Source organism: Nymphaea colorata, chromosome 8, assembly GCF_008831285.2.
Source record: "Nymphaea colorata isolate Beijing-Zhang1983 chromosome 8, ASM883128v2, whole genome shotgun sequence".
NCBI lineage: Eukaryota > Viridiplantae > Streptophyta > Magnoliopsida > Nymphaeales > Nymphaeaceae > Nymphaea > Nymphaea colorata.
Window position 1 is genome coordinate 14408114 of NC_045145.1, and position 27277 is coordinate 14435390.

General features: G+C 41.3%; 4 protein-coding genes across 9 annotated transcripts; 1 reads left to right on the plus strand and 3 right to left on the minus strand.

Annotated features, from left to right (window-relative positions):
* Positions 1 to 1703: 1703 nt before the first annotated feature.
* On the minus strand, positions 1704 to 7122 carry LOC116259085 (uncharacterized). 6 transcript variants are annotated; one of them, XM_031636704.2, is made up of 14 exons: positions 6956 to 7121; positions 6796 to 6864; positions 6666 to 6708; positions 6467 to 6597; positions 5799 to 5900; positions 5657 to 5713; positions 5468 to 5577; positions 5303 to 5384; positions 4866 to 4958; positions 4290 to 4354; positions 3720 to 3732; positions 3508 to 3588; positions 2206 to 2314; positions 1704 to 2100 (listed from the first exon to the last, which is right to left on the minus strand). In XM_031636704.2, exons 1-14 carry the CDS (start codon positions 7073 to 7075, stop codon positions 1985 to 1987), a joined length of 1191 nt encoding a protein of 396 aa, XP_031492564.1. In that variant the 5' UTR covers positions 7076 to 7121; the 3' UTR covers positions 1704 to 1984. The 6 variants fall into 6 exon arrangements, 4 of the variants coding, with proteins under 4 accessions (XP_031492564.1, XP_031492563.1, XP_031492565.1 ...); XM_031636703.2 differs by having other exon boundaries at positions 6660 to 6708; XR_004173863.2 differs by having other exon boundaries at positions 1962 to 2100; positions 2206 to 2322; positions 6660 to 6708; positions 6956 to 7122.
* A 1936-nt stretch (positions 7123 to 9058) lies between these two features.
* Positions 9059 to 14026, minus strand: LOC116258822 (uncharacterized). Its single transcript, XM_031636236.2, has 5 exons — positions 13390 to 14026; positions 13158 to 13303; positions 12741 to 13043; positions 11453 to 11563; positions 9059 to 9328 (listed from the first exon to the last, which is right to left on the minus strand). Exons 1-5 carry the CDS (start codon positions 13589 to 13591, stop codon positions 9170 to 9172), a joined length of 921 nt encoding a protein of 306 aa, XP_031492096.1. The 5' UTR covers positions 13592 to 14026; the 3' UTR covers positions 9059 to 9169.
* Positions 14027 to 16671: 2645 nt separating this feature from the next.
* Positions 16672 to 18171, minus strand: LOC116258823 (trihelix transcription factor ENAP2-like). Its single transcript, XM_031636237.2, has one exon. The coding sequence runs from the start codon at positions 17804 to 17806 to the stop codon at positions 16919 to 16921; it is 888 nt and encodes a 295-aa protein (XP_031492097.1). The 5' UTR covers positions 17807 to 18171; the 3' UTR covers positions 16672 to 16918.
* Positions 18172 to 22051: 3880 nt separating this feature from the next.
* On the plus strand, positions 22052 to 26113 carry LOC116259462 (phospho-2-dehydro-3-deoxyheptonate aldolase 2, chloroplastic-like). The gene is made up of 5 exons (XM_031637296.2): positions 22052 to 22686; positions 23883 to 24160; positions 25000 to 25276; positions 25374 to 25619; positions 25706 to 26113. Exons 1-5 carry the CDS (start codon positions 22168 to 22170, stop codon positions 25976 to 25978), a joined length of 1593 nt encoding a protein of 530 aa, XP_031493156.1. The 5' UTR covers positions 22052 to 22167; the 3' UTR covers positions 25979 to 26113.
* The last annotated feature ends 1164 nt before the right edge of the window (positions 26114 to 27277 follow it).

A 27277-nucleotide genomic window follows, 5' to 3' on the forward strand; every position in this document is an offset into this window, starting at 1 on the left:
CCCAGGATCGTATAAAAACGTCACCGAGCATCAAAATGGTATCAGCTTGTGCAGATTGTATTTGTGCCACCGCTACAGGCTTTTATTTTCTTTTTATCTGTTGAATCCTTTAAAATAATTTATATATCATTTTTAAAATGTTGAATACTGACAAATAAAGGATACGGCCCACGGCAAAGGCGTCGAGGCCAGTGCGGTGCCGTGGCGAAACGATATGGCGCTCATACTGATATTTGTAACACTGGTTTTTCTTCGTCTCAAATGCCTTGGTGCATTGGGCAAATCATGGGTGGCAGATTTCATTCTTGAACGATTGAAAGCTTCAAAATTCGGACCTAAATATACCAGCAAACTTTCTTCCCCTTGGCTCCTAATGAGCTCGTTTCAAGTAATAAAATATCAACAGATCGAAAACTGAAAACTTGTTCAGTTCATACACGTTCAGCTAAATATATGTTTTAAGTGTAAGTTTAAGCATTTGGCTTGTGCTGAAATGTATTCTGTTCGTCTTTTTCGCAAGAGTAAACTGTTCGCAGCGTATAGTAAATCCTAAGGCCCACTATTGCAAGACTTTCCTTTATTAAGTTAACACCCAAAATGAAAAAAAAAATTGGCGTGGAGTAGGTATGGCCACATGCAACCAAGGATCTTGAGCAGGACCAAACGAAGACCTAACCGATCTCTAGTCACAAGTAGGCATAGCTTCTTATTGCTAAAAAAATGCATTTTCAGCCAACATTTTATTACTTTTGGTTGTCAAGACCTATATTTTTTAGTAAATAAGCCAGGTGAAAACTTGGATCATTTGTTTTATGCTTATCGTCAGCTTGATCTCTCCTACAAAATGAGCCAATATTTCTCATTGGTTAAAACCAATGCATTCGATACATATTTACCACCTCTGGTTCTGATCGTTTTACTTCCATGTAAAACTTTCATCATATCTTGTCCACCAAGAAAATCTTATTGGTACAGCAAAGAACATAAACAACAAATGAAGAAAAGGATACTTCAACCTCGCGTAAAGTTTACAAGATAAAGAGCTAAGCCTAAACCTCAGAGGGTCGGCTGCTTTCCGAGGCATTTTCAAAGGCGGGTAAGAAAGGTTTCGAACACTAGTATGTCTAAAAGAACTCGATCAGGTTTTTTTCTTTTCCAAAGAACCAAGAACTTTAACAAGAATGAGCACTGCGCGTCCTCCAATAACCACCAAGTATGAACATTGATGAAGAATTTAAGTTACGTCACAAGAGAATATAATTATTTGCCTTTAGTCGTCTACAATCATGTCACTATCCCAAACAAATCTTACAGCTATAGTACGACCCACCCGCATCTCGTGAGTTTGACACCTAGCTTGTAGTCCTTCCATATGCTAGATGCTTATCAACCCTAGTACATTCTGGAGCTCCAGTGAAACGAAAGTCGCTGTTGCCAGACCCATGACTAATTCTGTCTCAGAAAGTCCTCTACAGTTGCCCATCAGAAGGGTACACTGGTTCACGATTCCTTATCTTTTAGACTGAATTCAGTTGTTTTCTTACGTGAAGATTGAATCTGCTAACCTGAACATCGTGGTTGTGAGCATCATCTGATCAATGTAATGGTTTTGAACACATTTCACTTTTATGAAATACATATTAAATCAAGTATTTTGTCACAAAAAAATGTGAATTCCCCACTCCAATAGTTTGGTGGACCGCTTTAAATAACTTTTTTTTATTCTCAAAATTTCGCAAACATAAACAACTCAAACGACCCCATCGTATTTGCAACTAATCCTTTTTAAAAGATCAGTACCCATAACATTTGCATGACCAAAAGGTTCAAATGATGAAGTCGATTTCAACTACAGTACTGTGCAGCCACAAGCACACGCATTCTGTAGTCTGGTCGCGCAGTCTCAGGCAATGCTTCATTGGGAATAGAGGTTCTTTAATGCATGGAGCAGCTTCTGACACGTCACAATACTAACGTCATAAATTCAAGATGAATTGACCGCCTCTTTCGTCTTTAAAATATTTCTGCGAAATGATTCTTCATCTGAAATCACCCTTGGTATGTTCCATGTTCCTAAACTAGGTCCAAAAGTCCTTCCACCTGCAAAAAGAGAGCCTTTCATTAACATGAAAGCTCCATACACATCAAAGGTTCCAAGTGCAGGAGAAGAATCACACTTCAATATTTATGGCTGCAGAAAGCAACCTTCTTTCGTAGCATCCTCGCATCGTTTCTGGTAATTTGTGGCCAGATCAGGATCTAATTTCTTCAACAGGGTCTCATAACGTTCTTCAGCATCTGCTATGCATTTTGCCTGGTCAACTGTTGACATATTAATCAACTATTCTAGAAAAACATAAAGAGATAAAAAAAAATAAGAGTCTATGCAGAAGCTGTTATGTTGATATTAGTAAGGCTGGTGAAACTGTCTAAGCCAAAGCATGGTTAAGTTAGCTCAAAAAAGGTTGAGCCCCCCAAGTGGACAGCACTTCTTAGGTCCCAAAAGAATGTTAATGACAGTATCCTGGCTGTTGATGGTAACTTTTTCATAGTAGGTATGGACATCAGCAGATATTCTAAGACTCTTCACTTCTTTGAAGTAGCCCTCAAGGTTACTGCAATAGTGTGCCCTACATGGTATTGTGGCAGGTCTCCACAAGCTTCCTGAGCATCCCCATGACTGGACCCACTTTCCAGAATCTAAAGAACTTGAAAAGGCTGCAGAACCCATCCTCCTTGTCATTCAGAAATTCAGGATCAGTGATTTAAGGTCTAATGTTGAGCACTTACCAGCAACCTCGACTTTGACTCTAGCTATGATTGTCTAGAAACCAATCACACTTCATACCCAACATTATCTGCTCATCTAAAGCACTTACAGGGATCAGTATGCACCAGCAAAGTGCAACCTCAAAATAACCTGGTAAAAGGCAGCCCGTCAACAACAAGCAGGACCCCTCATGTCCAAAATCAAATAAATATATATATATGTGTGTGTTATAAACTCAAGGCCACACCGGGCCAAAAGCAAGTGAATCATAAGATTCAACTATATTTTGCATCTACAATGAATACTTCTTCAGCTTTTGCTCCACGTTGACCTTCAACAGTAATTTTCTTTGAACACCTTGAAATATGATTCATTCTCTGTTTGCTTCCTTTAAAGCTTGCAACATTGTATAGACCATCCTGCTTCTGTTTACATTTCTGTGCCGTTCTGAGAAAATTACATTTGTTCTACTGTTTATTATTCTATAGACGATTTGGAATGATATGACCATATCAGCCATCACATAGGTGGAGATATAGTGCACACATCGATGCAGTTTAGCACATACGTGCATGGCTGCATTCTTTTGAATGTCCATGACACACAGAAAATAAATCGAAAACACAGTTCCAATGCCATTCGATGACATTTTTTAGAAGGTTCTTGAAACTTGGTGTCCAGATTTATAATAATGAATTCCACACAAGTGGTTGTTTGATAGGTTTACTTAAACTCACCAATATGCTTGGGGCAACTGCAGCTCCATACACTCTGGTCAACATACGCAATATATTGAAGTTATTCCCCACTATATCATCCTGTAGGAGCATGAAGACCAACACCAAAAGATTATCTAGAAAATTATATGCAAAAATAAATATGGAACATGCAGTCAAACAGACTAGGCCATTTGTAGTACGGAGGTGCTTATGAAAGACATTGGACTTACCTCATAATCAAACCTGAACAATCAACTAGCCGTTAAATGATGATTGATTTACTTGCCAAGAAAACAGTACAAGTGAATCACTAATAAGTACAGATCAATAAAGGGAAAGAACAAGAAAACTACAAACTGCTGTCTCTTTAAGAAAGCCTGCTTATCTTCATGCTCCAAATGAATTTAGGAAAACAGATCATATTAACATAAAAAAAAAATTGCAGAATGAACAATTTAGAAATGGAGATCATCTCAACATACAAAAATTTTTACAGTTATGATATAGAAATCCAGGACAAGAACCACTTGGTTACCAGTGCCTATCTTCAAGTTAGAAGCAGTTTTATCTGATTAACATGGACCATATTAGCCAACAGAAATACAACCAAATATTAAGAAAACCAACAAGATACCCACAGGGCCATAACCTCTTAGAACAGAAGCACATCTACCCCAACCTATTGTCCAGTGCAAATATTTTTTGCAAGCCAAACTTGTATGATGCATATGTTCGACAGTTATAAGTTATCATTAAGAGAAGAAAAAGGTTAATTTGGCATCAAATAGCAAAACTCTTACAAGTCATCTGCCACTTCAACCAAAAATTCTGAAACTGAGAGGAACTCCATATGGCTTTCATTGACCTTAAAAGAAAGACAACAAGGTAACAGTATTAAATGCAAAAAAAAATAGGAAGAGAATGCTCAAGCATGTATGTCTTGCAACTTGTTGGCCTTGCATTGTAAAATGACTACCTCAGGTTGTATGTTTTTCCACCCTGCTGGTTAAATCCAGCTCAACAGCAAAAGTTATTTTTCACCTTAAACCAATTTATCAGGAAGGCCTAAATCTTGTGAACAAAGACACCATTATGATTGCTGAATTGTGGTGCAAATATGCAGTCTCTATATGTAGATGAGGAAGTAGACTGGTAGCCTAAAGAAGCTAAAAAAATGTCCAAGAATTTCAAGTGTCACTATTATAACTTCAATTGGACAATAGGGGAAGGGGAAGTACAACCTGTAGTAAGTAAAAAAAACATGCTTAAATTAAGAACATGGAAGCCAGAATGAACTATTCAACACCTTTCCATGAGTTGAAAATACTGATAAAGAGAAATAGAGGGGAAAAAGAAAAACTTATGAAGTTACACACCTCTTGTCCCCGTAATTTATATAAAAGAAAGCTTAATATCCTGTAGTCAAATGATTTCAGATGAATGGCTCTCATCACGTCTTGACATAGTATCTAAGTAACAAGACCATGAGATAAATTAATGAAAGAATCAAAGAAGAAGAAAAAAATCACAAAAAACAGGGCATGCAACACCTAAATCAAAACCGAACTTGGAGGCTAGATAGGAACTATTACAGTATCATCTTCTCCTACATGGTTGGAGTCTTGTAAATACTAAATATAGTCACTAACAGGTGAATAACATCGCTGAGTCTTGTAAATATAGTGACTAACAGGTGAATAATATCGCTTAGTCATCTATATGAATTGAAGACACTGACGACTAAATGAAATGAAACTAGAAACCTTATACAAACTTAACTCACGAGATAGACTGATAGAGACCTTCATCTTACATTCTTTTTCAATGTGAGGGAGTTGCAGAGATGCCTCTCCAGAGCCCAATATTCAACACCAAATCCAAGCTCCTTGCTTATTCTGATCCAAACAAGAAACACCAAAACAAATTTGAACTTTTTCCTTCACCAAGAACATCCTATTTGAAATACAGCATGCCTGACCTCTCTGTCATTAATCCGTGTTGCTCCAAAACACGACAAAGTGGCCTAAATGGATCCGTCTCAAACAACTCCATAAGTCGACTTACTTTCCATTGAGAACTTAATTTCACCTTGTTCAAAATAAATCAGATTGATGACCAACAAAATTACATGATGTCTAGTCATAATTGACAAGATGGATGAACCTACTTCTTTAGAAGAAACTCGGCTTGATTGGTTTGAGATGATCTCGTTGATGTTATCTAGCTGCAGTCCAAAAGTGGTTCATAATTACGAATCACTTACGACAGGGAAAAACAAGTGAACCAGAGCTGGCATATTTGCATAATACCTGGTAAATGTAGCTCTCAGTGAAGTATAAGATGGGGAGGAACCTAAATACGGTCCCAGGATTATTTGCATCCATCCCATGGAACATGAAGTAAGACCTGACCTGATCATTAGAAGAGCATAGATGCATATGAGTCAAAAACTTCTACAAGCAGGAGAACCCCCACGTAGCCGCGTTCATGAAGTTTTCAGGAGAATCGTTTCACATATTCTCAAGAGAACTTCCACCACAATCACCTGAGATACATCATATTTCACCAGGTTCTTTATGCATATTCAACTATTTTCCATATCAATACATCACATATAATTCAGGTTTTAGTTTCTCTACCTATTAGACTTCTTTTAAAATACTTTATTCCCACTGCTCTCACCAAGATTAACAAAGTCTATATTTGTTATGATAACGCCAAGCCCAAAAAAATAAAGACGAATATATATTCCAAAATCAAGCACTTAACTTATGAACAGCTTCTGCACATCAAAACACATAAATAGAATTTGATGTCTCTTCGGAGACATCCGATAAAATTGGAACGATAACAGCAGTAGTCCTACTCGACTAATTTCAACTACTAAATACAATTTCATGTCCTAAATGGATACATGATCGCTTGACTGTTCGAATGCTGACTGAGAATTGAAAAACAGCAATTGCTAAAAACTCACAAAATCCTCCACTGTGGAATTCGCTCGCCGCATCGCGTCCAGCCCTATCACCGCGAATTCCTCCTCGACGTTTTCCACCGAACTCAAAGCAGCAGATCGGATACCTTCGGCATCCTTATCTCCGCCAGATTCTGAAAGAAACGCATGCAAATCACATCCATAAAAAGCCGAACACCTGAAGAGAGAGACTCACCCTCACCAGCAAAGCGCGTCTGGGCTTCCTGAAGAATCCCTGCAGACAACTGCAAAACCGAAGAAGAAGCTACCAAACTCAATCATTTCGATCCCCACAAGTTGAAGAAGCACGAAAAAGCTCTCTCTCAGCGTACCTTCGGAAGACACTCGGCAATCAAATCCATTCTTTTTGCCGGACCCATCTCCGTGCTCCTAGATCGAGCCTACGGCAACGAGGGACGGGTCAGTGGATAAACAAGTGAGGAATCGCTAGGGCGCGGGATTCGCTTCCTTCTTTTTCCTGTCTTAACTCACCATGAAAAGGAGGAAGGAAGCGAGGAATCGGTCTGAGGAAGCATCGCCGGAGGAGATCCCCCGGTCACCGATGAAGGAGAGCATCGCCTGGACATCCTGAAGCTCTCGGAGTGCCTCCATCAGAAGAGACCGAGAATCGCACCTGCCGCCTTGTGAAGCAGCCCGCGCGCTGCCCAGACAAGGGCTATGTATGGTAGAATGACATAATTGCCCTCCATGGTCCTCGATTTGGTTGGTGACATAGACATCTTATGGGTATTTTCGGAACATTGTAATAAGAAAAGCGGGAGACGTTGCCGACTTGCCTCTGTTTAAAAGCGCCTGTTACTTATCGGGAAGCAAAAGGATTGGGTTTGGATTTGGCAAGCAAATGAAGCTCCAGATCCAGATTATCGAGATCCGAATCAGCTACAAATTGCAAAGCCCCAACAGGATCCAGATGATCGAGAGAACACGTACCAACCAGGCTTGTTTAAATCGGCTAAAACTGTCTACAACTTCCTCCCTCTTAGAAATGTCCTGGGACAGCTGAGTACAGATCTATAAAAAATGAAACAACTTTCAGACCAGATCGAACCATTTGCGACATAAGAGAGAGAGAGAGTAGCCGGAGTTTTCGGCAATCACATTATCTATTTTTTATCCTAAAAATAACTACAACACAAATTGATTTTCATGTTTAAAAAAAAAATTACGAAAAGCTGCCCCACTTTTGAGCGATTTACTATTAGCCTGTTAATTTTTAAAAGGTCACAAATCAGTGCTTAACTCCAGTTAGCAGTTAGCATACTTGCAGCGGTCACAAGGCAGTGGACTGTTCAAGAGAGAACTTCACCTTCCTCTTTTAGCTTGTTAACCAGGAGGTGGTGCATTTAGGTACCCCTAACATTCGTGTTTCGTATTTTGATTTCACACCAAAAATGATAAGAGAGAGAAGCATGCAGAAAATCTGGTGATGCCGACTAGTAACATGCCATCTATTCTAGTGCAGAAGGGATTTACAAGAGAGCTAGTTGTATATTTTTCGTTTTTAATTTGTCAAATGCCTGATTCTCGCCAGTAGGAATCGTTGGACAACCTCTACATTGGAAAGGAGACCGCATAAAGAAAGGGGAAAATATTTTGGTTCCTCCAAAATGGGAAAAAAAAAACTTGCCATTGTTCATCCCCTGCTATTGTTCGAGGCGATTGTTTTAGAATTATCTTGCGTCTAAACACAATTTTTCAAAAGTTAAGCAGTCTTTTGTAAATTGTCCATTGGAGGAGCAGCTACTTGTAATTTGTTAGAAAACAAAAATTAACAACTCTGAATCAGGTATGCATTTGGAGTGCAAATTGGAACTCACATGAACTTAAAAGTCAACTAGATTATTTCTTTTTGGCGTACATATTTTCATCCATGCAGTACAAGCAAAAGATTTATAACTGATCTAGGTTTTACAAATATGGAAATTACATCCATGCAGTTGGTTTCTTGATCATTGTGAATGTACAGCTTCGGACAGACATGTTGCACACACTTCAGAGAAAAAGTTCGTGTCGAGGATCAAAATACTAGGAGGCCTTTAATGACTGCTAATCTTATATCATTTCCTCACAAATAACAACATTTTCTATTCTACACAGCCAAAAAATAAAACAGCACATTCATATGGGTCCCCTCCTTCTAAGGTCATCAAAGTGACGATAAGTCACGAGATCTTGCACAGTGATCAGAAGATCATTTTCTCGTTTGGCTTGTGAATGACAGTCAATCACAATTACAAATATTCTGTGACCATATTTTGTAGCTGTTCCTGTTATAAACTCTAACTCCAATCCAATAATATCAAGTAGTCAGGAGCAAAATTCTTATTTGGTTGATATTTTATAAGGATTAGTCAGATGTAAGCTACCGCAGACAGATGTTAGTGCAATCTTACCAGGTTTACTTGAAGCCAATCCCAAATTAACCCCGCATCACTAATAGGGCTCAAAATAGTCCATGTCAGACCGAAGCTGACAACCCAAGGTCACCACTGCAGAGAGGTGACCCAATAATCATAAAGGGTGATCACAGGAGAAAAGCACATGGACGCACAGATTGTAAGCAGAAGTACAGGCTTTGGGCTGGGGCAAATAATTCACTATACCTTATGAAATTCAAAGACTGGAATAAATTCAAACACTAATCCCTTGTCAAAACTACTTATTGCTCAAAATTCCCAGTCAAAATTATAGTTGAGTCTCCATTTCTTCAATCGCCGTACTCTCCTGAACAGACTTTGATGTGGCTATGGTTCGGCCTTTTGAAACAGTATCTTGGTTGTTCTCTTTTAATCTACCAGCTTTTGCAATTGCAAGGATGAGCTCAAGTTGCTTCTGCTGCTGTTCCTGGTAAGCACTCAGTTGGAGCAGTCAAACAAAAATTCAGGGAACAGTAAAATCGGAGCAGCAGCGAGCATGTTACATCAGATTGAAACACTGAACAACGGAAGACCTACTATATGTTGCAACAAATTAACAAATAATACAAGTTGAACTATCTTGCTGCAAGTACGAAAAGCTTGGACTTTGATTCAGAAGGTTGTACAAGCCACGCTACATGCAATAAACAGTTCAATCTCTCTCTCACACACACAGATATGCGGGCCCTTACAATGTAGAAATGGCGCACCCTTTTCCTTAATAATTGTAAGCATTAAGCATGAACATGCATGCAATCAGAAATAGATTAGTTTACAGAACAAAAAAAAAAGGAAAGACAAGTATTTTCTTACTGATAGTCCGTGTTGTCATTATGACCGTAAATGTACAGAACTTGTTATTAAAATGCAGATACCCCATGTTTTCAGGAACTACTCGGAACATAAGGTCTTCATGAAAATGAACGTGAACTGATCCTGCAGAACACTAAAAAAAAACATACTACTTTCCGTAGTCCTAACCTCAAAAATTTCAAGAACATCGCCTTCATAATCATTTCCACCTTCGTTTACATTTAAAAAAAAATAAATCGTTAAATTAGTAATTAAAAGCATCCAGGTTGTGCCATCGAGGAGGCTGGGACTTCCAATTATATTTCCACAGCTTCCAAAGCCGGCCACATCATATCATCTTGAAGTGAGGAATTGTCTATGTTATTTCTTGCTGATACAAATACCTCGAGTCCTGAAATGGAAGGATTTATTGATTTCTTTTAATAACAGTCAGCTTTTCATCCAGCACGGTAGGGGATGTTCCTTCACCTTAGAACCTTCATTCGGCAGCAGAAATCCCCACTCAGAATCCAAGCAGTTCAATCAATGACCCGAGTTTGAAAGCCACTTGTAATTAAACAATGTGACTATGGACAATTTAGAGCCAACTGTCTGGCATCATACAAGTGGGAAACGTATTTGTGCACTTTTTGGGATCACGTTTCGAAAATGCCATGGAATTATGGAGGGTAAAATATGGGAACTGAGAAAATAATCAAGCAGAGGATGGCCAACATCCCCTTCAGATGTTTGCACATGAAGGGAATGAGTGAAATAGTCTCACAACAAACTATTCAAACTTACTGAACTTTGGCTTCAGAATGAGTTTACTGAACGTTCTCAGCACAACTCAAAAAAAAACAGAAAGCTAAGAGAACGCAAGAAGAAAAGTAGAAAGGCAGGAGAAGGTTTTTTTGACATGGTTCAGCCTTGGCCTACGTCCACGATGCTTTCATACTCTCTTGCTTAGAGATGCATGGAGCTTTTCTTTATATTGATGAGCCTATTGAGATAAGCTTTATTGGCAAAGATAGGATTTGTTATTTTCTTCTGCCTTAGCCATTATCAATAATTACAACTTCTTCCTAAGCTGGATTGATACTTTTGCTATCAATATCCTCCTTGATATAGTCTCCTTTAATAAAAACAACCACCAGGCAAGTATTACCTCAATTTAGACATTACCAAATGTCCAAATCTAAAGTGATACTTTGGTCAAAAGCTCCAGGTCAGAAAGAGAAGTTCAATTTCTATGATGCTTCCTTAAGGCCAGGATGTAACATGCTTCCTCAAAATTGGGAAGCAGGAGGGAGGTTATACATTTGAAAAGGATTATAACAAACCAAAGATGAGTTTTTTCCTTCCTTTTCTTCATGAAGGAAGGACCACTTATTAATAAGAAATTAAAAAAGAAGCTTACAAGTTATCAGCTAATGTTGGTGTTTCGGTGGATGATAGATCTAACAGCATTTTCAATCAGTCTCCCTCAATGTGACCATTATTTCCCACTACAATGGGACATGCTTTTCACTCTCAAGTTTGACAATTCCACCAGTAATGATCTCCTAGCAATTTACAAGAATGTTTCAGAAAGAAAATTACATGGGACTTCCAACATAGCACGATTAAGAGAGCGCATTCCAGTTGTACCTCAAAAAATATATATATGTTGCTACATGCAGTGTAGGCTGCATAAATGAAAACATGTGAAAAAGAGAGATTTGAAAATAAAATAAAAGCCAAAGAACATTAAGCCAACCTGCATCGCTAGCAGAACCTTTTGAACCTCACCCAGCTCCTTCTCAAGAATATCTTCTTGAATTGTAAGTGCACGTGTAACTTCCGAATTTTTCTGGGCCAGTGCTGCTGTCTGCATCATAAGCAAATTTCCAAGAGTAATCCATTACTTTTTATTATAAAAGAATATGATAATAAACAGATGAAACAAATTTTCACTAAAAAATAACATTAACTCATTTTGGATCTTCAAACCAGCAACTAGAAGATTGCACAACTCTATAAACAGTTTCAGAGAGATTGCCAATATTTGTTGTAACCAGAGTGCCGTTTATTTGTTCTGCAGCTTGGCAAACTCAAGCAAAAGTACTACCACTCTACCACATTGAAATGAAATCAACTATCCGGTGTCTCTTGATGGCAATGGATTGTCCTGCCCAGTTTTATCACTATCAGTTTCCACATCGTGCTGGTTCGCTGACCGATATGGCTTTCCGAGCAACAATATTGGCCTGCATCCAGCTGTTCCCCATTTTTTCCATTTAAACAAAATAATAGATATTTTCAAATATTTAATAGAACAGAAAATACTTTAATATTCCAAATCCTACATCAGCCAGCAACGTTTCATTTTGTAGCCGATACAATGGACATTGGCTGATATGCAAGACCAATATTGACAACATTGTTGTGTCCTTCAACGGGCAAGAAATTATAAACTTTTGGCAACAACCTGCTTTTCTAATAGGGAAAAGGAAATTTTGGTTTTTCAAAACTCTTGGTGTTGTCAGAACAACCTTGTCTGGAAGTGTCAATATCCATTTACCTACCATGACGAGTTCAAGCACGGTATTTTCTCTAAATTTTCTTGTAATGTCTGAGATGCTCGGAACATAAACCAAGTTAAAAAGAAATGTAGGATAAGCTTAAACTATAGCAAAAGTGTTTTTCTGCAAAACTGCAAGCATCACATAGCAAATGTAAATGAAGGCAACAAACAAAAACTAGAGCACATAAGCTTACGGAGAACTCCATAAGAGAAAGGTTTTTACGCGTAAAACAGCAAAGATCATCTGTTTAAAATCAAAACCTCAACAAAGAAAGGCACATGAAGTCGTGGTTAAGCATAAGATGAATGATCTTAGATTCCAGAAGAAGATGAAACACCATTCCAAGCGTTTGATCAACGGGGTCATTCTTTGTCTGATGACACTTGACATGCTAAACTTTGCAATGATTATTTACTTTCAACTCTTCGGAGAAGAAAATTCAAAGAACAAGAAGAAGCAGAGACCACTTAAACCATGTACCTCAGCAATGGGCCCTTTCAAAGACTTTCTTGTTACTCTAAATCGAATCCCTAACTTCTCAAGCTGCCTTGATAAAACACGTATAATGGTCACGGAGCTCCGCACTTCTTCCTCCAACTTCTCAATTCTCTCAATAACCGTGGAGTCCTGACGATCAGCATTTCTCCTGCTGATCCTACTCCACCGCCTAGTTCGAATCAAACTTCCGATTCCTAGTGCACCCACCAACAGAACCAACTGCCACGCAACAAGTCGACCAGCCAAACAACTCCAATTCATCCCAGGAGAACCCGAAATGGAAACCTACACAAACTCCCGATTAAACTTCCAAAACAGAAGTTCCGCACCAATAAAAGCCAGCAACGTCTCATCAAAAAAAGAGCAGCAAAAGAAGAAAAAAGATAATCTGGAACTCACTGTATGAGCATTTGATATAGTCGAATACACTGCAACCCCGACTGTGAAGATCGCAGAAGAGGCGATGCACAAAACCTCCGCTATCTCTAGAAACGAATCGATTCGCTCTTTTCTGTCATCTCCCGCACTGCCATCAATATCAGCACCTAAAAACTCGAAAAATAAAAGATGGGTAAATGGGAAAACTAGCAGAAACCTAGTGAATGAGATGTGGAAGCGCAACGGAGCTCACTTATTTGGTAAACTCGCGCAGAATAGAGACATCTTTTCGAAACGAGAATCAACTTGAAATGGGGAGTCGAGATTTCGCGCGAAATTACTCCGAGCAAGGGTTGCTTTTGCAGTCGTTGTCTCGTTGAGATGGCGAAATGCCGGCAATTGAGTACACAGTGAGAAGGTTGCTGGGTAGTGAGAAAACTCAGAGAAAAGGACATCTTTACCGTCTCTCTCTTTTCTCTCTCGGTTTCAACTACAAGAAGCTTTTCAAGCGATTGAATTCTCCGGAAAGAGGTGATGAATCCGCATCGTCGGGAACGCCAAGAAATTGGATGAGCTTTGGCGGTTCGCTGGCTGGTGCCTGGCCGGTGGATTTCTCTCAGGACCTCAAGTGGCCCTGTGGCGACATTTGGTTTTGGTTCTCTTGATTTCCTGGGGAGCAACTGGGTCGAATTTGGGTTTAGGTTTGGGGGAACCCGAGTGCGGACCAGGGGCCAACTGAACCTGAATCACATGACTTGGACACGAGATCAGGTCAATATGCAGTCTACCATCCAAATTCGGGTAGGAATAAATCGGGGCCGGCCATATGGCTCTCGGAACTTTGGTTTGCCATTTATCTAATTCACTAGGTCACAATTTACGCTACATGAATTGTAAGAAACCTAATTTCAAAATCCAAAATGTTAGTTGGAGAAACTAAAGTCATTGGGATCCAATAACCCTTGTTATGAGAGTTATATATTGTTGGACATGTGACCATAGTCTGGGTTTAAACCAATGCAGCCGAGTCTCTCACACTGTCTTTTAAAAAAATGCCACTCAAAGGCTACTAAGCTAGAGATATAAACGCATAAAGTATATCTACTTACAGATTCGATTTCAAAATTTTTCAGCTAAAAATTTGGTAAACAATTTTGGTGCAATTTGATATCTGCATCTAAGTTCGAGTCTGAAATCAACGGGATTACATATATTTTGTCAAGGATGGTGTTAGACGGGTTTAGATTCAATTTTTTTTAAAGAAAATGAAATCCAGCAAGAAACCGACTAAGTTGAATTTCATAAGTGCTGGACCCGACCCAAATAAGAACCGTTTACATCCCTGTAAAACTAAAACCAAGTCTCTTGGATTCGAACCGCACCAACCTCCTCAAATCTCTAAATTCATTTGGAAACTAGGTCAGCCAAGGAAGGATCAGCCGTAGCTGCTTATGCATACATGCTTAGGAGACAAGCCAAGGCATCTTTTTCCAGTGACTCATGATCATGAACTAAGCCATTGAGGTTTTTTCTCTTTCATTGCTCTATCTCAGACTTTTAACATTGAATCTATTGACGAAAAAGAAAACGTTGAAGATTAGAAGTAATGATCATCTTAAGTGTCGCATGAGCCTATCGTATCATAAATATATATATGTTTGTCACCTGCTCCAGGTATCGCCAAGGTGGGGCTGCAGATTGGTCGACCAGACCAAGAACGGCTAGGGTCAGAGGTCCTGACTTGAGGCCAGCATGAAGGGTCAGAGCAGCATGCTTCCTGCAGCAACCCAGGCCCTATTACAATAACATCAAAGACCAACTATAGCTGAGCTTTGTGGCAATGGCACTCTTTATCTTCATGGTAATAGCATTGGAGACAGGATGCCAGCCATTTAACGAGTGAAGCAACGTCAAGAAGAGTGTGTGAGGCAGTGGCAGGTCTTGTGACATCAATTTCTGCACACCATACAGCCCACCAGCTTGAGAATAGCCATATCATCCATAGCATGTGGCATGCAGCCACCCTTAGAAGACCAGCGAAAAATGGACCCAATGTAAAGTCCCGGACAACTGACTTACTTGTAACAAACAGTTTCCCCGAAGCAAGGGACTGTTATATTTGTGCATAACTGAACAATACCAAAATAGATTATCAATGGTTTCTTCAGCACCACCACGCGGGTCGCAACGGCTAGGAAATTAGAAGCTCCACCTTTGCAAAACATCATTTGTATGTACCTAACCCTGCATGATCAGCCAAGCTAAGAACTTATCTCTAAACAACCTTTGTTGTGGGTTAGAGAGAAAGAGAGAACTATTTTTGTATGCATTAACATTACTTACTTTATAATCAAGTTATATAAGCACAATTTTATTCCTTTGAGCCAAAGACGAGGACAAGGGAAGCCACCCAGAAACGCCCTGATACTAAATCCTATCGAGCAAAAACACAGATTGACAGATACCAACCAAACTCCAAAGCAAAAGGTGAATTAGTGGGACAATTCGGTCAAACCCTTACATCTGCGGGTTAACAAGGCCACAAATCTGACACACCAAAATTTCAAAACCTACTACTGAAAAGGAAGCACACGTAATCATGAATTCATCAGACCAAGAATCACATTCTCATAGTTTCTGTGCCTCCATAATATTGCATCGCCAGTCGGTTTTGAATTAGAAGTGGAATGGGCATGAGAAGCGAGAAGTTAATTGTTTAGTGAATTGCCATCACATATACTACATAAAAGGAATAGACTTCATGCTCAAGGATGCTTGCGAAAGCACATCTGATGCTGACGGCTAGCTAATGGAAAACAATTACCAGTGTTAGATCACCCCAAAATTCACTCACTCCTCTTGAGAAGGGATTAAAGATCTGGAATTTGGAGTTTCAGCAAACAGAAAAGAATAGCATCCTCTTCCACAAACAGAGGCCGGACGCAGGCAACAGCATGTTGAACTCATCCGCCTGAGTACCAAGAATCACATCACCGACCAGGTCATGAACTTGGAAAATGGCATGAGACAGGTCATGACCAACCAAATAAACTTGGAAAATAGCGAACTCATGAAGATAGATGAAAATGATGAAATCCAGCTTCAGAGTAACTTCTGTGTGCACTTCCAGAAACAATCCATCAACGAAGGATTCAATAGTGAAAGCAGCAAGGAACATCCACAGACAGAGACACGATGACCCATGTTTGTTGCAATCTGACTTTTATCAATGACAATTACAAGCCAATTGTAAAGCCCAAACCCAATTCGAAAGCATTAGGTAGTACCTACATAGAGCATTCATCATTACAGATAACAATTTTGGCACCATATTTCACTGTAGACTTTGAAAATAAAACTCAAACGAAAAATTGCACTTTAAAAACTAGGCAGGAACCCTCCATGAGTCATTTGTATTCTCGAAAAGGAGAAAAAATTGAAGATTCATATTCAGAGAATAGTGAGTGCGAAAGAAAGAAAGAGAGCTCCGCATATAACATTTCGTCCTGACAGCCCACAGAGCAGAAAATGATAATGAAATAAGAAAGGATTAAAAATCAGCATTCATTTGAAGAAGACCGAAATTCAACTTACATCGACCCTGATCACCACAACGATCATTCAGAACTTGACAAATTCGAAACGGTTCCAATCAGAACTAAGAGGAGAGGAGAAACATATTCTCGAGTGAAGGTAACAAAGGAAAAAGAAAGACACAAAGCGAGGGAACTCCATCGAAAGTTCAATAGTTCAGTACCAAAAAAAAAAGATGCTTAGATCCCTCACGAGTCCGGCGAGCTCAGCCTCTTGTACTTCTTCTTGGAGCAGTAAGCCTTGGCGATAACCTCCGCGATCTCCCGCTGCGATTCAAGGATCATTTCTGTTCGCTTCATCTCCATATCCATCCTTGACCGCTCCATGTCCCGCATCATCTCCATCTTCAGATTCTCGACGCGCATCAACCCGTCGCCGATCGACCTAACCGCCGAGGCGAGCTCCAGGAGCGCCTCCTGCTCCTCCAACGCCGGGGCGGCGGCCGGACTCGCCGTCCGTTTCCGTTTCGGGAAACTAGGGTTAGGATTAGGGTTCAGGCTAGGGCCGGGGCTGCAAGGGCCACGTGCGCCAGCAACGCCACCGGCGGCGCTAGGCTTCCGACCAACGGAACCGAACCTCGGAACGGCCTCCGCTTCAGCGTGACGATACGAGATCGGCGAGGGGGACTCCAAGGGCGGAAGGGAGCGCGGAGGGTGGACAGCCCGGAGGATGGAAGACGGCCCTTTCTCGAGAAGATCCATCCGAGGGTAGAGGATCCAACGAGACTCGCAGGAGCCGGAGGCCTCCTTCTGTAACTCGGCGCGGTAGCGCTTGCGAAGCTTCTCGATCTTGTGGCGGCACTGCGTGGAGGTTTTGGCCGGACGGTGGAGGCCGCATCGGGCGGCAAGGGAGGAGGCGACCTCCTCCCAGTGGCGGGCGCGGAGCTGGCCGCGGCCGAGGGCGTACCATCGCTCCTGGTAGGCGTCGATCAGGTGGATGGACTCCTGGTGAGACCAGGGGCCAGGAGGGGGTTTCTTCGGGGTGGGGGAAGAGGAGGGAGGGTCGCCCGTGGGAGGAGGAGAAGAGGAACGAGAGGGGGAAGGAGAAGGGGAAGGGGAGGAGGCGTCGGCAGCCATCTTTGGGATGGAGGAGGAGGCGGTGGTGGGTGGGTGATTTTGGGCAGTGGGGGGTTAGGGTGGCGGTTGACGCGGCTGGCAGGGGCGGACACGAGGGCGGTCCGCCGCCCGGCGCTCGTCGTCATCCTTCGGGTTTGGGAAGGGAGGAGGGGGGCGGGGGCGGGGACGGGTGGCGGGTGGTGGGGTCCGAGAGCGGGGTGGTGGGCGGGGGAGTTGGGATGGTCTCTTCTCTCTTGACCCGTCCGGGTTCGGTCGGAGGTCCGCCTCCCTTCGGCCCCTCCGTCTCCTTCGCTAACACCACCCCGCACGCCAGCGGCCCGTCCACCATCATCACCGCATTTCATTTCACCCCCACGCCTCTCTCTCTCTCTTGGTTCCTTTTAAAAAAGCCGCTCATCATGTTGACTAAAGTACCCTCGACATTGGTTTGTTGGACGGACGGTCAATTTATCATCAGGGTCGAACTCGTCCGACTCTCGACCGAACGCGGAACCCACTGATCGGAACCTGGTTTCAAATCCAGCTTTGGTTTGGTAGCGCCACCGCCACTTGACCCGAGAGAGATCACGGATGCATTGGTTGGTGGTCCAAACCCCAATTCGTGAACATTGTGTCCACATACATACATCGCATGGATCGTGGTGATACTAAGGGGAGGCTTGGCCGTTTATCTAAATATCAAGGCAATTTTATGGAACGCAGTTGTAAGAAAAGCATGTAATTATTTTCATTGCTAAATCAGTGCAGTGCAGAGCTAAATTGCTACTTGCAAGAGACTGACGCCTATCCCAATCCCATCTGGATCGAGAGACATTGATGGAAAACAAAAGAAAGAAAAGAGTTTACTGTGTTTTCATGTTAAATTTTATAAATGAAGGAAACTGAGATTATTAAAGGGATGTGTTTCAAAAAAAAAAAAAAGTTTATGTAAAGCCCTCTATTTTATAAAGCGACCTATGTTATGCATGGTAGCTAAGAGTGGCGTTGGCAATACAACATCTCAGTCCTTTTCCTACATCCATGTAGAGGAACTTAGAAGCCCCTCACTAGTTTGAATAGCATCTAATGAAATTATAACAATGTTCTAGCTGGCATACATTTCAAGAATTCCACGATAGTGTTTGGCTACAAACTGGATATGGATGTACAAGGCTGGTTATAATACATCGATTAACTGTAGAAATTCACTTCCCTGCTTTACATGGCAAAATATCTATATGTAGGGGACACGTGATTTGTGCGGTGGGGAAAATTAGCATATGACCTTCAACTGCTTAAACCTACATGGAGTGAATCCGTAGGACTGCATGTGTACAAATTAATTTTCGAAACACGTAACAATAAGATATTATGTTATGGTCCCCAATATTATATATATATATATATAAGAAATGAGTAAACGAAATTATTGGTAGCTGGGTCCCCCTCTTGTGCAGATGGTCCCTGGCTGATTCAGTGGGGTGGGTTCACGTGTTGCAGGCCGTCTGGGAAACCTACCATTAACTGCACTAGCAAAATGGTCGTTGCTCAAGAACCGAGGCCCGAGCCAGCTTGAACTCAGATAGACATACCAGGCCCAGCTCAATCTCTCTGTGGCTAACCTCGTGTTGGCTAGAAAACTCACTCTCAAACGTACAAAAATGTTCGTGCATCCATGACCTTTGAATCTGAAACTTTTTTTTTTCTTTTTTGAAAAACAAAAAATCAACCTAACATTTAACGAGCTTAATTGAACTCAAATGATAGTTGTGCCTATCTAACTCGAGCTTGACTCGATTAACTAGATGAGTTTAGTTTTCTGCTCAAACTCGGGCTTATATTATATGAAGGGAATATTCCAGATAAGGGAGAGGGACATGAAGGAAAAAACAATATAACTCTTTCTTCCAATTTCCATGACAAATTAGGTGGTAGTTTGTGGCTCCATGTGAGGTTTCATATCCGAAAGTCTCTTGCCAAATATTTGTATGTTAATAAGCTTCAGACATGGTTTTTATGAAAGAAACAAAAAAAATCACAAACCCCCATTTTTCAAAAGTTTATATATTGGTTCTTGAGCATAATTTATTTTGTTATGTATTTGTATCCTTGAAGCCCTAACATTTCTTATACGGGTGAGCCCTTAACCACAAGTTTTCTTGAGGCCTCACAATTTGTTTATGTCCATAACGTCATAATCGATAACCGAAAGGTCCAACCCGTTTGGCATCCTTATTTTAATTTTGGAAGTTTGGCCACCACAATCACGTGACGTAAAGTCTTTAGTTGGACTTTTTGCTAGGAAAATCAATATTGATCGGATTTGAATTGGATAGAGTTTTAAATAAAAATCTCGTAGTCTTTAGCTGGGCTTGCTCATGAATTCTAAGAACCGGGCCCAGCTCGAGCTCAGCCTAAGCCTTGACTGAACAGGCTTGACCCAGCATGCCTTTTGTTAAGCGTTGACTTGTAGGAGCCTTGTCTTGGCCCAGCTAAAAATCCAGTCCAATCCAATGAAATGAAATGGTCAGGAACGCTACGTGGGCCACCCCACCCGGCCGTGGCAAGATAAAACACCATCTTTCCCACCAAAAGTCCACCTAAAACGAAAGATATTGTTGAAATTAAATAAAGTAGGAAGGTTCTTACCCGAAACCCTTCAGTAACCAACGTGCCCTAACCGCCAGTGAAATTTTACCTAGGTAAGTTTTAGCCAGGATGACCTCAAGAAAAAAAAAAAAAAAAAGGGAAAACTTTTGACGGGTTTGATAGAGGAGAGGAAATCCATACCATTTAATTGCACCGGTGCAATCAAACGCTACCTAAAAGTAAAAGAGACAGAAAGGACCTAAAAGTAAAAGAGACAGGAAGTTGGTGGGTGAGGAAAGGGAGACCGGAAGAGGGGGGAGGACCGTGGTTCGAACCCTACTGTCTGACCCTGACTTTGAAAGTGAGGTAGGTACTGACTCCTGTCGACCCTTTACACGCGGCGCTGCCTGGTTGGACCCAACCCACCTGCCATCGTGTCTTCTTCATTATTCCACCTTCCCATGAGAGAAGACCGAAAGGTCCATTGTATCCATTTTTCAAGCAAATACGACGTCCACGCAAATTGTTAAAACTTAAATCTGGGAGAAGGGACGGCCGACGGGAGAGCATCTCTCTAAAGATATTTTCCTGCTTCATAATGCATTTTTGTTTTTTATTTTTCCTCCGACTTCTTCTTTTTTGTTTTGTAGTGAGATCATCGCCATATCGCACATGCAGGGGCTGAGATGCATGCGGGCATGTGTGGGCAGTTGCCCACACAGTTCAATAAAATTCTCTTGTTTACCTTAAGTTGTTGCATGTTCATATATATATAATACTTCTTAAATATATGGTGAATGCTCCTCAACTAAAGCGCCATAAGGAGAAATTCGGTCCTTAGACAGCAACTGACTCGCCTGATCTGGTGATGGAACTATGCTGGACTTATGGCATCCACACCTTGCGTTAGCTATAACTGAAGCTGGATTTTACTTAACCCTGTCTAGGCTCTAGTTCATGTCATTCACAACTTGCAGTACTGAACAAACGAGCATGACAATTGCAATGCTTTGCCAACATGATTAGAGCTGCAACCAGATCAGCTAAATGCATCAGAAGCCAGCCAAATCAAATACAAAACAACCAAAGAATTTTAATCTGTCGTTCTAGATCTGTTCCTTTCAGTCCTGAATCCATGCAGCCAAGTTAGATCTTGGAACCTAATATCACCTACAGGTCATCACCACCCATCGCATTGAACGGATGGTAAACTGTATTCGATCAACGGGCAGCACCTTATCTCAGTTCTCCGATGGTTGAAGGAAAAATTTTACCTTGTTTGATCAATGGGCAGCATACGATCTTATAGAACGTGTCGGCCCAATATGAGTAGAAATTTGCACCTTGAAATCATGTCTCTTTTAGCACAATTCGGTTCAGGGTAAGCAATTATGAAGAGGATTAGCGAGTGACGATGGGGTAATCCTTCTCAATTAACCCCAAAAGCGACCAAAGTCACCTCGACAAAAAGGAATTGCTAGAATATGCCCAGAATCAACAGCCAGATGATCACAAGAAGAAGGCGTATCCGGGTGCACCAGTTGGTCATAGAGGTGGGGCGGGAGTAGGTGGGGTTTGCATCTCTCACTCTCTTGATTCTCTAAAATGTTGCAAGTTACTGTACCCTGAAACCAATATTTGTCCCTTCTACCTCGCTGATCTTTCCTCCTCAACAACCACCATCCCGTCTTTGAGTCCAAGACCACAAACACCTCCTCTCCTGTCTTTATAAGCAAACGCCGTCCCATTCTGTGCTCGGGAAGCCGAGAAACTACCCAGCCACCATTGCAGCAATGGCCGCTCTCTCTGGTTCTTCTCTCCCCACTAGCCCCATCCTCCAGAAGCAGGCCGATCATCAGTCCCCTTCCTCCCAATTTTTCGCCACCATCAAGAGCATACCCACCACCACCACCAGCAGGAGGAGCATCAAGGTCTCGGCGGTACACGCAGCCGAGCCTCTGAAAGCCCCAGAGAAGGAAAAGAAGACCTCCCCACCATCCTCTGGCAAATGGACGCTCGATGGATGGAAGAGCAAGAAGGCGCTCCAGCTCCCTGAGTACCCCAACCAGGAGGCCCTCCAGACCGTGCTTAAAACCCTGGAGTCGTTTCCTCCCCTTGTGTTTGCAGGAGAGGCCAGGCACCTGGAGGAGAAGCTTGCTGACGCTGCCATGGGAAAGGCTTTCCTTCTCCAAGGTGGGGATTGTGCAGAGAGCTTCAAGGAGTTCAATGCCAACAATATAAGGGATACCTTCAGGATCCTTCTTCAGATGGGAGCTGTCCTCATGTTTGGAGGCCAGATGCCTGTCGTCAAGGTATAATCTCTTACTATGTAAATTTTCACATTGTGTTATTTGCTAATCTGTTGGCTAGAATCGCTGTGAAGATGTTAAATTCATTCATGAAGTAGCACCGGTTACCATGTCAAAGCATTTATCCCACCTTCGATGTGGATTACTGGATGGTGAATGAATCCCAATGATATTGTAGATTTGGCTAGATTTTCTATTGCAGAATGTTTTATTTCTACTCTATCATGTTTCTGAGTCGACTACGCATTTTGCGTTCTGCATTTACTATACCAATTGTCTTCAGACAGATGGGTATGATGGTGTAGCTTTTTGGTATAGAATTGATAGTATAACTGATCGTCTTGCAAGCTCTAACTCTTTCTAGTTGAAGTTCCATGCGGTTCGGACTTTGGGAAAAATAATATGCAAATAATGAGATCTGTCATCATTTTTCTTCGACAGATGAATCAAGAGGCTGAATAGTTCCACCAAAACTCACCAGCTCCTTATCCTCCAAAACCCGCTAATCAAAAACAAAAATCGATCAGCTGGCATCTTTGTTTTAGTTCCATACGTGTCTACCATGTGGTTGATGTGGTTTTTGTGGATGAGAAGCAAGACGGTAGCCACTGCTGTTTAAAGTTGGAAATAGAACAATTGGTAGGTTTAATTTCCTATGTGACAGTTTCTTTTACCCATGACCGTGGAGACTGGCGGTAAAGCTGGGCACTTGATAGCATAGATGCCTTTACTTTGTTCTTGGTAATTAAGCAATTACACATTATTTTGACAAGTTCCTTCTGTTATCTGCAACCATACTCAGAGGAGGCTCTGGATGCACAAAAGGAACTCGGATTTTTTCAGAATTGTGGGTTATATTTCTAATGAGTGCAAAATTTTTCAAATTTTGTAATCTCTATAGCGTCAAGGGGTCTTGCTGTAGGTTTTATGTTCCTAAACTAAGCAAATGGAAAAGGGTAAAAATAGAAAGCATGTTTCTAGGCTGCACCTAACTGTAATAGTGAATGCCACTATGGATTACTCTTCCTATACTCAGAAGTTCAAAAACAATACAGTTCTACAATTTGAAAGTATTGATATAAGATGCACTGTCGATGAACCTTTAAATTAATAGACGATTCATTTCCATCGGGTGAGCAGTAAAGGTGATTGTTAGTTTTTTACTGTCAACCTCATACATGGTTCATACACGTATTTAGGTGGGAAGAATGGCTGGTCAATTTGCAAAACCAAGATCTGACCCATTCGAGGAGAAGAACGGAGTGAAGCTTCCAAGCTACAGAGGCGACAATGTGAATGGAGATGCATTTGATGAGAAATCACGGGTCCCAGATCCTGAGAGGATGATTAGAGCTTACTGCCAATCTGCCGCAACTCTCAACCTTCTAAGGGCATTTGCTACTGGTGGTTATGCTGCAATGCAGAGGGTGACTCAATGGAACCTTGACTTCACTGAGCACAGTGAGCAAGGCGACAGGTAAATAGTAGCTTGAGCTTGTTCTACACTTTTTACAATTGCTTGATTGACATCTATTTCAAAAGCAAAGACAACGTTAAAGAAGATGGTCAAAGTTAAAAATAGCTAAGGATAAAGTAGCTTAGCTCTTTAAGTTTCCTTTTGTGAAAGAAAAGTAGTGGTTGGGTTGATGGGGTTGTTGAGCCTTGAGAGAAGAAGACACTTTTGGATGTGTGTGGGCGTGTTTTTATGCACATACATTTTTGAAGCTGCAAGAGTACCTTGCGATAAAATTTTGTGCCTGGGCAGACGTTGATGCCCAAGAGCTCGATTTTGTTATAAATATCGGAACCCAGTTAGAGAACATTAATCTTGAATAAGTCTTTCGTTTTTGGAGGAATATAAAGGTTTTCTCTCCGCACTAAGTGATGGCATCGACTAGTTTTATGAAAATTTGACACGGGGCCAATTCTTTGGAATGTCTTGGCATATTTTGGAAAATTTGTCTAAAAATTATCATAAGTATCTAAATATTTTCAAAACTCCACCCATTTATGTATTTTGCAGTTTGGTCACTTGGTTGAGTTTTAATTACAGTCAATGAGTTGAGCTTTGTTAGGTAGATGTCGCGGTCACATGTGGTTAAGCATTGTATTTACAACTATTACCACAGTCAAGTAGCTAAGCATGCCAGAACTCCTTGATTTTTAGTACTTGCTTGTAGGTATCTGACTTACAGTTAAGAAAAAAGTTTGTTGTAAGAAGTATTCATTCATAATGATTGGCTAGTGCTAATCTAGTTGTAAGAAGTATTCATTCATTATGATTGGCCAGTGCTAATCTTTAGTCGAACATTACAGGTACATTGAGCTAGCCCACAGGGTCGATGAGGCATTGGGTTTCATGTCAGCGGCAGGATTGACAGTTGACCATCCGATCATGACTACCACTGAATTCTGGACCTCACATGAGTGCCTGTTATTGCCTTACGAGCAAGCCCTGACAAGGGAGGACTCGACTTCTGGCCTCTACTATGACTGCTCGGCTCACATGCTCTGGGTTGGTGAACGGACACGCCAACTCGATGGTGCCCATGTTGAATTTTTGCGTGGGGTTGCTAATCCTCTTGGAATCAAGGTAAGCACATGAACAAGTAGAAGTAACTGCTTCATGGTTATGTTAATTAGTGAAGTCGTAATCACTTAAGACCTTTGATTTTGTATTGATTTTCTAGGTGAGCGATAAGATGGATCCCAACGACCTTGTTAAGCTCATTGAGATTTTGAACCCACAAAACAAACCTGGAAGAATCACTATAATCTGTAGAATGGGTGCTGAGAACATGAGGGTGAAGCTTCCACATCTCGTAAGGGCAGTTCGCAGAGCAGGTCAAATCGTCACATGGGTGAGCGACCCCATGCATGGGAATACCATCAAAGCTCCATGCGGTCTGAAAACGAGGCCTTTTGATGCAATTTTGGTGAGAAGCTTGGCTGAAAAATGATCTCTTCATCACTCTAATGGCAGCAATTCTTTGAGATTCTAAATTTTGAACCTCTTTTGCAGGCCGAGGTACGTGCATTCTTTGATGTTCATGAGCAAGAAGGAAGCCACCCGGGAGGTATTCATCTTGAGATGACCGGACAGAATGTCACTGAGTGCATTGGTGGATCGAGGACTGTGACATACGATGACTTGAGCTCCCGATACCACACACACTGTGATCCTAGGCTCAACGCTTCGCAGTCTCTTGAGCTTGCATTCATCATTGCTGAGCGCCTTCGGAAAAGGAGGATTGCATCAAACCCACTAAGCCCTCCTATTCCTGCTGCAATTTGAGTTATTTTATTGCTTGTACTGCTGTTGTCCTTTAAGTTTGGCTAGTAAGTAGTAACCGTTCCTTGAGTTAAATCATGAGAGTTCTCTTTCGTAATTTATAAGAGAATAAATAACGAAGCAGGAGATGTTGAGTTATTGTGTCTGTCAATGTCAATCTGATTAAGTCTTTTAAGTCTCTATTTGTAAGTAGTGCCATGCATGAAACTGAAAAGAAAATGTGGCAGTCTCTTTTGCTGCGTAAGTATGCCCATCCACCAAACACCGGCCACACACCAGCTCCCATCAGCCAACCCCACCTCCCATCAACCTAAGAAACGAGCTAACCAACTAAAAGAGTTTCTGTACTTACTCGACGGCGTACATTGTTGACATCTTTGAGAGCATATTCTTTTTCGAATGATTGAGGGCATATTCTTTTTGTTTTCTCGACTGGTGGATTTGAAAGGATTGGATCTTGGCACAGGTCTGGCCTGGGATTGCTGGCTTGGTGGTGCGAACCAGGAACTGCACCAGAAAGTTTATTCCTTGAGGGTCGGCTTTATAGAAAGTCCAGCCCTCAGGAGGAGGTCGTCATGCCTTCATCGCTCACAAATGGTGCCTTACAGAGGGAATCCAGATCATCAAATTTTTTAAACATTTTGAAAGGGGCGAGGCTTTGGGAACCTCAAAAACGGTCAAAGAAATGAAGTTTTGCAATTTATTTTCATGGGACAGATCTATTAGGACATGTTTAATCAATGCGTCGAACTTCCTAAAACAAGCTTTGAGATAGAGTAGAACGCCTTTTCAAACACGAGACTGAACAATTCGCTTGATTTGGCATTGATTTCTTCTGGCCAGTCCCTCGAACACAATCTTAATCTAACAAATGTTTTAGGAGGACCATGTTTCTAAACATTTTGAAGGGGACCATTGCGTTGCACAAAAACGTTAACACTTTAAAAGGATCCATTGCAACAAAGAAGTCTGCACCTAAACCGATCCATGGAACTGTATGATTCCTTCTTTTCGTGTGCACGTATCTGCCAGCTGAGCTACCTGAACCACTTCGGAGTCACTTTTCAGAACTAAATATATGGATATGATATGTGCCTCAATCTATAATAGATAATATGAAATCACGTTTTGTGGCATAGGCCAGATCTTTTAATCATAAAAACGCTTATTATTCATTTAAAACCTTCATATAACGTGATTTTTAAGTAACGACTTTGTTTTAAGATTGGTTCTCAAATTTTTTGACCGTAGATTTAGTTCACACCGATATAATTTATTTTTGGACGATGATGCGCATTTACA

Coding starts and splice junctions, on each gene's coding strand:
- LOC116259085 (XM_031636703.2), bottom strand. CDS start 7,075: ATGGAGGCACTCCGAGAGCTTCAGGATGTCCAGGCGATGCTCTCCTTC. Junction 6,598..6,659: donor GACGCGCTTTGCTGGTGAGG/GTGAGTCTCTCT, acceptor CGTTTCTTTCAG/AATCTGGCGGAGATAAGGAT. Junction 2,101..2,205: donor CGAGGATGCTACGAAAGAAG/GTTGCTTTCTGC, acceptor CTCTTTTTGCAG/GTGGAAGGACTTTTGGACCT.
- LOC116258822 (XM_031636236.2), bottom strand. CDS start 13,591: ATGTCCTTTTCTCTGAGTTTTCTCACTACCCAGCAACCTTCTCACTGT. Junction 11,564..12,740: donor TGAAAGGGCCCATTGCTGAG/GTACATGGTTTA, acceptor CTTATGATGCAG/ACAGCAGCACTGGCCCAGAA. Junction 9,329..11,452: donor AGGTTCTGCTAGCGATGCAG/GTTGGCTTAATG, acceptor AGTGCTTACCAG/GAACAGCAGCAGAAGCAACT.
- LOC116258823 (XM_031636237.2), bottom strand. CDS start 17,806: ATGGCTGCCGACGCCTCCTCCCCTTCCCCTTCTCCTTCCCCCTCTCGT.
- LOC116259462 (XM_031637296.2), top strand. CDS start 22,168: ATGGCCGCTCTCTCTGGTTCTTCTCTCCCCACTAGCCCCATCCTCCAG. Junction 24,161..24,999: donor CACAGTGAGCAAGGCGACAG/GTAAATAGTAGC, acceptor CGAACATTACAG/GTACATTGAGCTAGCCCACA. Junction 25,277..25,373: donor CTAATCCTCTTGGAATCAAG/GTAAGCACATGA, acceptor TTGATTTTCTAG/GTGAGCGATAAGATGGATCC.